Source organism: Xiphophorus maculatus, chromosome 16 (genome assembly GCF_002775205.1).
Source record: "Xiphophorus maculatus strain JP 163 A chromosome 16, X_maculatus-5.0-male, whole genome shotgun sequence".
Classification (NCBI taxonomy): domain Eukaryota; kingdom Metazoa; phylum Chordata; class Actinopteri; order Cyprinodontiformes; family Poeciliidae; genus Xiphophorus; species Xiphophorus maculatus.
The window spans coordinates 19,818,106-19,828,131 of NC_036458.1; the positions used below are offsets into that span (position 1 = coordinate 19,818,106).

The 10,026-nt window shown below is 42.4% G+C and overlaps 2 protein-coding genes and 1 non-coding gene across 3 annotated transcripts; all 3 read right to left on the reverse strand.

Annotated features, from left to right (window-relative positions):
- Nucleotides 1-4: 4 nt before the first annotated feature.
- On the reverse strand, nt 5-911 carry smdt1 (single-pass membrane protein with aspartate rich tail 1). The gene is made up of 3 exons (XM_005810896.3): nt 664-911; nt 310-451; nt 5-227 (listed from the first exon to the last, which is right to left on the reverse strand). The coding sequence occupies exons 1-2, from the start codon at nt 883-885 to the stop codon at nt 314-316; spliced, it is 360 nt and encodes a 119-aa protein (XP_005810953.2). The 5' UTR covers nt 886-911; the 3' UTR covers nt 5-227; nt 310-313.
- A 706-nt stretch (nt 912-1,617) lies between these two features.
- fam234b (family with sequence similarity 234 member B) lies at nt 1,618-9,394 on the reverse strand. The gene is made up of 13 exons (XM_014473247.2): nt 9,254-9,394; nt 7,432-7,983; nt 7,018-7,131; nt 6,779-6,946; nt 5,927-6,042; nt 5,570-5,720; nt 5,323-5,464; nt 4,619-4,813; nt 4,383-4,461; nt 4,106-4,273; nt 3,902-4,022; nt 2,453-2,679; nt 1,618-2,353 (listed from the first exon to the last, which is right to left on the reverse strand). The coding sequence occupies exons 1-13, from the start codon at nt 9,306-9,308 to the stop codon at nt 2,351-2,353; spliced, it is 2,091 nt and encodes a 696-aa protein (XP_014328733.1). The 5' UTR covers nt 9,309-9,394; the 3' UTR covers nt 1,618-2,350.
- A 419-nt stretch (nt 9,395-9,813) lies between these two features.
- Nucleotides 9,814-9,967, reverse strand: LOC111611752. The gene has a single exon (XR_002754207.1). It is a non-coding gene; the product is annotated as a U12 minor spliceosomal RNA (small nuclear RNA).
- Between the last annotated feature and the right edge of the window lie 59 nt (nt 9,968-10,026).

The window sequence follows — 10,026 nt, forward strand, 5'->3', positions numbered from 1 at the left end:
CCAATTGAGTTTTGCTAGAGTTTTCTTTTTATTAAGACTCTTGTAGTGCATGCAAATACAGTACGATAGGAAAATGTAGCGGCAGTCTGTGTATGTCAAATAGGAGCAAAATCCCTGAAACGAGTGCAGGCGGAGGTGATTTAGGGTGATGGCAACAGGACCTCCAGGAAGGCATTTCTCTACGTTGGTGTTCACTGACACTTGGTAGCGCTAAAAACATCAATCGTCTGCAGAGAAAATGAGACATAGGAGGTCAACTCAGGATCTTCACATCGGACTGAACGTGAGCAGAGAGGAACCCAGAGTTACCTGATCAGTCATCGTCGTCGTCGTCCTCCGGGACGAATATGTCGTGCTCCTCCAGCAGCGCCGCAAAGCTCTTGCTGATCTGAGTCCCCACATACAAGAAGGGAACCACTACCAGAGCGATCCGGATAAGGCCGAAGGGGGTCTGCCACACGACCCCACCATAAAAACACTCTCATTAGTTTAATTAAGCGGCAGCTGTGAGACAGACCTCATTACAGACTCATTCCTCCCTTCAAGGATTCACAGTTGACTCTCTCTTTCTCTCTCTCTCTCTCTTCCTGCTGTGTTAATTTCATAACCGGGCTTCTTTCTTTTATGGCACGCCATGTTCTCAACAACAAACGCTGCTCTCACCTTCTTGGGTTTGGGCAGAAGGGCGCCGCTTGACGTGCACACGGCCGTCCGGCTCGGCGTCACGGTCCGCCCCGGCACGGTGGAGGGGCTCGGCGGTGAGAGGGGCCCGTTTCTGACAGCTGACAGCCTGAGCAGGCGACCGAGGACAGCCGAGGCCATGTTCACAGCTTTTTTGACAGGTGATGCGGCAGCAATGCGGAAAAGACGGGCTGGAAATATCATTCTGCAGATTTGGCTTTGCAACACCGCCATCTGGCGTCGATAGGTGAGAACTGCACCCTCCTGTTTAACAAAGTACGTGGTTTAAGCGAGCCGTAACCGTAGCAGCTTTTAAGAATAGTTTTTACTGCACCGTAAATTTCACTTTTAAGTGAGGAATATTTAGAAGTGACGCTAATGTTACTGGAGCACAATGTTTGGTTAAACAGCCAAACAATTTATAGTAAAAAGAGACTTTAATGGACTCAAGCTTCCTTGTTATTTTCTGTCTTCGCCTAAGTGAGTCGTGCTTTCCCCTAATACTTTTTACTCTTCCTTCGTAATTTATTTGATGTTTACATTTTATTTCAACTCCATTCATGTTGTAAGATAGCAATACTCCTACATGAGAGAAACTTTTTACTACTACCCACTTCTGGGTTTTACATCTGGCATTCAACAACTTTGTACAAGACTTTTCACCCCTATAAATCTTAAAAAAAAACCCAAACAGAATTTCTCTCTTAAATATTCACAAAAACAAATAGCAGTTTAAACATAGTTTTGCATGTCCAAAAACAACTTTGTAATAAATTTGACTTCCTGCTATAAGTCTCTTCCAGCTGCTAACAGCTTTTTGTTCTGCTTGTACTCTCCAGATATTCAGTTTCTTTCCCTATGATTTCCCGTATCCATTTCCAGAAGTCCATGTCTTTCTCTATTCAAAAAAAAAAAAATCTCAAAATTAGCCACAAGTAAATTTCAGTACCACTTTTATTCAGTGTGCCATTTCCAAGCATACAGAATTTGATGTTTGTTGCTAATAACACCTTAGCAACGCCCATACAACAAGTACTTTATCAGTCACCGGAATGTCAGGCATTTTTGTCCCCTTTGGGCTTCCATATAACAGGGTAAATGCATCCTCCATTATGCGTACAAACAAGTAGCTCAACTGTGTGTGCAGGCAGGATTGACTTCCAGTTGCGTTGTGTAAAACCCCCAGCTTATTCCAGCATGTAATAAAACATCGCTCAATTGTACAATCCTTAGAAGATAGATAAAAGAAAATAAATAATATCCATTCATAAATATTTACAGACTCCCGCTAGTAAAACTCGGTGTTGAGGAGAAGGTAAATGATAGAAGCTGCATGACAACAAGTTATTGGTAGACATGAGCAGTAAATATGGAAGATCTATATACAGAATGTCAATGCATTCAAATGTTCTGGCCGCAAAAATATCAAGTTTTAACTACAGAATAGAGTTGCTCTGCTTCAGTTAAATGAACACTAAGAGGAAAATAAGTTAATTCAGACATTAAGAACAAAACAAATCAACATGAAGAAACATTTTACACAGAAAAGAAAGATTCACAGTAACGTAGAACTTCTTATTGGTGCTAACAGAATGTAAACAGCTTTCAATGCATTGTGACCCTTTAGTGCAGAAGAAGTGCTGACGACTCATGACGTTCCAGCTCTATATCACTACACACACACACACACACACACAAAAAAGCATTCAGTTATCACTTTATAGATGAACATGTAAAAAAAAACAACAAAATATTATTACAGCAAAGTTACCTGAGGTTTGAAGGAGAGGCGCCTGAAAAACGCGTTCACCTCGTGCGCGGCGACTTTCCCAGCCGCCTCGGTTTTCTGGGTTTCGCCCAGCTGGACGATTTGTCCCGTCTTGATGGCGGCTCTGAGGCTGGTGCTCTCCACTATCTGAGCGCTGGACTCCGAGCCGGTCGTGGGCCGGGAGGACACGGTGATGTAGGTGGCGTCTTTCAGATACTCCAGGTAGCTCACTGTCAGAGAGAGTGATGGATCTCGCAAACTGGAAACATTTTTCCCCTCAAGTTTCTACTAAACAATTTCGACTGGTTTCACGTTCTCAGCCAACAAAAGTAGACATGAGTGTGAGTTGTGAAGCAAAACTCGGTTAAATTGGATTGAAGGCCTTTTTTTGAAAAGCAGTTTTGTCCAAGTCTTGTCAATTTTCGTCAGATCTGAACTTTGACTGGACCGTTCTAACTTGGTTAAGTGTTTTATTCAAACAAATGTGGTTTAAATACACCAAATGTTCAGCTCTGATTGTTTAATTGGGATTGTTGTCTCAAGTGTTTTACAGCCTCTGAAAGGTTTAAGTTTTCCCACAGCATGATGCAGCCACCACCATGTACTCCAGTGGAGGTTGGTGTGTTTCATGTGATGTGCAATATTAATTTTATAAGCACACACAGCATTTGTGTACACAGACAGACTGACTCTACTTGGTAATTATTTAACTTGCAATGGATTTTAAAGGAATCAAATCAAAGGCGCATGCCGCACTTTTAAGATTTTTTTTTTTTTTTTTTTTTTTTTTTTTTAAGTAAACATCCATTTCACAATTATGTTCTACTTTGTGTTGGTCCATTACATAAAATCCCAATAAAATACATTGAGGTCTATGACTATAGTGCAGGGGTCTGCAAACTGTGGCTCCGGAGCCACAAATGTTTTTTTTAATGGTTCTTAAAATCTTTGACTAAAAAATGATAAAACAGTTTTAGAAATAGATACAAAAAACAAATGCAGGTTTTAGACATTTTACCCAGAACAATTGTCATTTCTACAACAGAATGACACTAAAAATACCAGTCATTTTTATTTGTCTAATTTGTTATTAGGATGGAAACTGTGTTTAAGAACATGAAACTTTTTAGAAAACGTTTAAAACCTAAAAATAGGAGCAAAATAGTTATTCTTTAAAAAAATGCAGTGGATATTTATCAAAATACGTAAAATGTCTTTTCTTTTTCTTTGGAAAGGTTATGTAATATTTGCGGCTCTAAGTCAGTTTTATTTAGTTAGACTGAGGATGAAAACGCCTCCTTGGGCTGTAAATCTTGCTGACCGCTGCTATAATGTGGCAAAAAAAAGATTTTAGCTGGAACATGAATACTTCTACAAATTTGTAAATGATTTCATTTTAAAACTTCGGCCTACAAATGAAGTGAAATGGTGAACTACCTCGCTTTGTCTCACCTGCAGATGTGACCGCTGTGTCCGTGGTGCTGCTGAGCTGCAGCAGCGCTGCAGGATGCGCGGGATGCAGCAGGAAGAGCTTCCTGATGAGCGGCTCTGCTGCGGCCACGCCCGGCGCCATCTGGACACAGTTCGGCACAAGTCACGCGCACCCGTTTTTATTATTCCTCCGGCAGATGCTCGGCCTCGGCCGTAGAGACTCACCGTCGTCCTGGGAGCGTTCCTCTGCGCTCTGATCGGCTCGCTGCCCCAGAACAGGAAGACTGATTGGCCGGTCGAGGTCGATACGGCGGACGCTTCCAAAACGAGACGAGGGCACACAAACTCAGCCTTCCAGAGGGGCGTCCCGCTCGCCCCGCTGAGGATCAGCGCCTAGCGGACGAGGAGCAGGGCGGGAAAACTGTGGGTCCGCGTCGAAGCGTGTTTGCACGAAAAAGAAAATGTCTGACATTACCAAAGAGTCAGATAAGCAGATATTTACCGTCATGATGCCGTTTGCCGAATGCTGAACAAAAAGGTCCAGGACTCCATCGCCGTTGAAGTGACCCAAAGCTGGCTCGCTGTGGGGGAAACATTTTTTTTCTCTCTCTTATTACATTCATACTGAAGCTATTCAGCACATTGATTAAGATTCAATAACTTTGCAATAATTTGCATTGACAGAAGCTGAAAGGTTTCATCATTTTTACGCTGCTCAGACACTCGGAGCTGTGGGACCTGTGAATCGAAGCGTTGCTGAAAGTCCACTGCTTGTGCAAGTCGCGCTGTCTCAGCACGGACAGCGTGCTGGCTCCGTAGAACAACACCCAGTCGCTTCTGGTCGAGTTCAGGTTGGAGACTGCGTCCAGACTGTTGCGGTTGTTCCCAAAACCGGCCACTAGGGGCAGCAGGAACTCCACACGCTCTGATCCACTAAAAAGAAGAAAAAGGGACTCGTCAAAAAGGGAGGTCACTCCATTATCTTGAACATGGATTATGGTGCATTAAGGCCATTGTAGATAGCGAAAAGGGTAATTTAAGCAGAAATAGACTGAAATTTTGAGATTAATCTCAGAGATTTTCTAGAAAAAAAACTTGGAAATTTCTGAGTTTGACAATTTTAGACTTTTGAAGCTCAGAAATTTCCCGATTTTTTTTCTCTAGAAAATCTAAGATTAATCTCAACATTTCTGCGATTCACTCCTTCTTGGTTTTTCTATCTACGATGGCCATAATAGGCCGTCGTAAATACAAGACTCCCGTGTCACCAAATATCACACGTCATGTTTCTCAAATATTTCTTTTCCCTCTCAATATGTAAATGCACTCAAATGTGCAAATGCACTCACATTTTTTCCTTTCTCTTTTAGGAGGAGTTTATCTTAAAACCTTAAGAGTTCTTCCACATTCCTTCCAGGAGAAGCAATAGCTGAAGGTCGTACCTGTAAATGGAGATAAAGGAGGAGGAAGTGGCGTTCTTCATGTTCTCCCAGCTCATATCCTTCCTCAAAACAAAACGCGTTTCGGGCATTTTGTCCAACGCACGAACGTAGATGTCTTGCAACGAGATGGCCTGGACGTTACCTGGAGACATGAATCACAAACAAGCGGCTTTGATTATGAACGTGGGACTCAATCGGTTTCAATCGGTTTAGCTGTGGTTGAGAGTCCGGCCTCGCTCTGCCTCACCCAGTCCAAACAGGATGTAGTACGCTCCTTGCTGGGTCTCATGCAGCAACGGACCAATGAGCTTTCCTTGACCCTTAAGGTTGAAGGGGACGGGATTTCCAATTTTCTTTCCCGTCTGTCCGGAGATCAAAGTCAGCGATAAATCCAAAGTCTGAAAATGAATATTAAAAACGCACGTTAATACAGAAATGAGTCGAAACAAATCCTCGGGATCCAGGTTCCTTTAGTTACACGATATAGAAGAATCGGGGGGGAAAATGGCAGGAAGAAATAGGAAAAAATCTTTTACAGTTACACTCATTTTTAAATGAAATAAAAGCTGAATGTGAAAAAGTCAAACAGTTGGCATGTTTTTACCTCATCAGCAGGTAGAGTAGCTAGAAGCAGATCTGGGACGGAGTCGCCCTGGATGTCAGGAAGCAACACTGCCTGGGATTCAATGTTTCTAAGGGCGACCGACCACAACTTCCTCCCTAAAGAGAGATAGACAAAAAAAACAAACACATCTTTGATCAACTATTAGGAGCTTGAGCACTATTTCTATTTATTAAATAACAAATATCTAATATTTATTCTATATTATAGATCTCAGTAATTAAATAATCATTTCCAGATTTTCTTATCTTCAATTGTCTGCAGAGTCCTTAAATTAAATTTTAAATGCTAAAGTCAAATTATGTCTTCCTCCAAAGATTACGACCACTGAGCATAAAATTAATTTACATGTTCTATAATTCATCTGGCATTTACATTTATATCTTGTTCTCGACTGCGCATTTTTTATTTTCAATAAAGTTATGTGGGGCGGATGGAAAACGTGAGGAGAGAAAATGACTTCAAAATAAAAGCACGGATATAAACAGTTAAGTTGAAGAATTCTTAAGTTGAAAACCAAAACTTCAACACAGAGGTCGAAGTTTATTAAACTGAAAGGTTACAAAGCAGCCAAGTAAATGACTGTTTTAGAATTTATATGGAAAATATAATTTAGGGGATGCCAAGTCCGTTTACAAAGTTAGCAAAAACACTAAAGCGCTAAGCTAAAAAGTAGCTGCACTGTTAGCGCATTAGCAAGATTAGGAGAAGTGTGCCCACCAAACTCTGAAAATCTTACACAATGGAGTTTGGTGGTATTCAGAAAATGACGAAATACAAAAATAACTTTTTTTCTTAGGTGATTTGTCGGTGCTTCATGAAGGCGATCCTAACCTGTGGAGCCGTTGACCGCCATGAGGTTGGACTTTCCGATAATGAGGCAAACAGGCGACGGTTGCGTGCTCAGCTGCAGACCGCACTGGAGGTACATGACAGGCTCGTTCAGGACTTCCCTCCACAGCAGCTGGCCGCTGGCGGCGCAGACGGCCACCGCGCTGTAAACTGGAACAATCAAATCCTGTTAGAGGGGGGGAAATAAAACAAACCCAAAACATCCGTTTCACAGAGCTTACCTTTGCTCCTTTGCGTTGCATGCGTGCCGTTGGTCCATTCAGTAACACCCAAAAGCACGTCCTCCACCGAATCACCGTCAACGTCCCATAAAGCCAGCGCGGGCGGAGTGACGCCTGAACAGTAACCAAGGAGAAATGTTAGCCTACTCCTGCTAAATCCACCAGATGCTTTAGTTGAAGCTGGTTTTATTTTATTTGAAGCATTTGAAGTGTCGGGATGCAGAGAAACACAAACCATGCTGTATAATCACAAGTGACTAAATATAAAAAGGAGACCTGGCTGTCTAGACAGCAGGACTCCTCAGTAAGTCTTAAGTGCCACTTTAGGTGTTTATTTCGCCCTGATTTGCCGACCTGCTAATAAGTGTTTGTGTATGTTTGACTGTAAACTACAGATTTCTGAGTCATCTACACCTCCTGCGTCTCCCAGCGCTCGTTCCCACCGCAGCTTCTTCTCCAGCTCTGCCTTCTGGCAGGGAACCAGGAACGCACACAGCAGCACAATCAACATGGCACAAGCAAGAGGCACCAGGAAAAACGCGCTCCGGATCGCATTTTTCGCTCTCTTCCTCTTCTCCTCTGCCTCAGAGCTGTGAGAGCCCAGCCCTGCGGCCCCAGACGGCCCGGCTCCTCCTCCTCGGTCCTCCCCGGTCCCCAGCTCCCTGCGGCTCCAGTACTGGCCGCCCTTCAGGTCGTCTCGGCTCCTTCTGGGCTTGCCGGAAACTTGGTCCGTCCACTGGTCGTCGTCTTCTTCTTCCTCCTCCTCCTCGTCCCGCGCCCCGTCAGTGGCGCCGACGAGCCTTCCCAACCTCCCATTGCGCAGCTTGGAGGAGCCCGGGGCCAGGCAGCCGTCCCTGCCCAGGCCGTTTCTGGGGTAGTTGAGCACGAGGTCATCCTCTTCGCTCTCGTCGTCGCTGTCTGCCTGGGTGAGAGGGTCATACTCCCCGAGCTCTGAGCCCTTCTTCCCTGCAGGAACAAGAACAAAACTGGATTTGTTGCTATGACAACAGAGTACTCATAAAACCAAGGAAGTACACTCTTCAGGGTTACCACGACCACTCGTATAATGCTAGCAAATGTTCTTAGTAGGTCAGCGATCATCCATTTAACTTTTTTGTATAATTGATTGGATATTGCATTGAGAATTGATCAAAGTTTGGGTTTTCTTTTATAACCAACTCTTGCCTTAAACGTCTCCACAACCTCCTGTCTGTGTTGTTGCTTGGCCTTCATGATGAGGTTTGTTCACTAGCAAACCTTTGAAGGCTTCAGAGGTTACTTTGTTTTTCAACAAACAAAGAAATTCATACTGAGACGAAGTTAAACACATATTCAATTGTTTACTTACTAGGTGGCTTCTGGAGTTGGCTTTTATTTAGGAAAGCAAAGGAAGACTGAATATGAATTTTATTTTATTCGTAAAAACATAAATAAATAATATATACATATATATAGAGAGAGAGATAGATAGATCTCTCTCTCTATATATATCTATCCACTACCTTACTGGTAGTGGAGAAGGAATGTTTGGAATTAGCACCTTCAAGTGTAGAAACTCTGTTTTTTTCCAAATTGCAGGAATGTGCCTCCAAGCAGTCTGTCACCACCGTCATCGTGCAAATTCTGTTCATTTTTAGCATTATTGGCATATTTGTTTATTTTTCACCGTCTATATTTGACTTTAAATACGTTATTTAAGATGGTGAAGAAGCTAAACATGGTGTGAAACTATCTTAACCATAGAGCCATAGCACAATAATAATAAAAACAACAATAAAATTATACATATTGAATAAATGTTAATTACATATATATATATATATATATATATATATATATATATATATATATTTTTTTTTTTTTTTTTTTTGGTAGCACACCATTTGTAAAATATCATCTTCTTCATCCGCTACCTTATTTTCTATTTCTGCACGTAGCAGCAGGTTTTTCGCCGGGTAAACATTAGCTTACATTAGCTCGCCGTCAGCTAAATGTAGGACTGATAAATAAACAGGTTTCCGCCATATGTAGCATCGTCATTATTCACAAAAATGTGATGATACAGACCAGGTTACGCTTCACAAAACCAGTGAATGAACCAAACATTCGTCGTGCCTATAATCATAGGAGAATACACCAAACCGTTCATAGCGTTACCATTAGCGACCTGTCGCTTTCTCTCTCTCTTTCTCTGTCACTCTATGAAACAAGGAGGAATAACTGTCGCACATCTCACCAGGCAGTTTGAGGGCACGGGAGAGAGCTGCAGCCATTGTTTCTCCTCTCGACATCGACGCAGAGCAGCGAGGACGATAAGCAAGCGCTGGCCCCAACCAGCTGTGCTCAAATGCATTCTGGGAGTTGGGGTTTTTTCCCCCCCTGAGGCTGGTGTGGCGCGTTTTTGTCCTGCAAATAACCCAGGGGAAAGTAAGACGGACTGTTTGAATAATTTGTGGGGTTTTTCCATTGAAATTATATAACTAAAAAATGCAAATCCTTTTATAGTTATTACAAAATTAATGTAAAAAATACAGTCATATTGTTCTATAGCTTTTATGTGTTCATTTCCCCCTTTGAAATCAGATAACTAAATTTGTCATCAAACTTAAAGTAATATAGGTTATTTGAAATGTCTAACAACAGCTGACAGCTACTGGTGCGGCTTCTGGGTCCTGATGCCCAGCTGTATTATCGGACTTATCTTTCTAGCAAAATAAGAGTTGCCATGATTAATGTATCCATAAAATCTGTAATTTTTCCTTCTTAATGTTTTGTTTTTCACATGCATTTGGTGTCGGGGAAGGTCCTGGTCCCGCAAGGCATCTCGCAAAGTAGGCGAGTCACCTAAACAGGCAGACCTTTGCCCTTTCAAAAATTCCTCTCGTATTGTGAACGAGGATACGGGCGTCACCCCGCATCGTTATTTTCCTTACTCATCAGTTTAAGGCATAACTAATAGAATGTCGATTAGCAGCTCTAGACATCTTGCCATGGCGTTCTCAGTCAGGG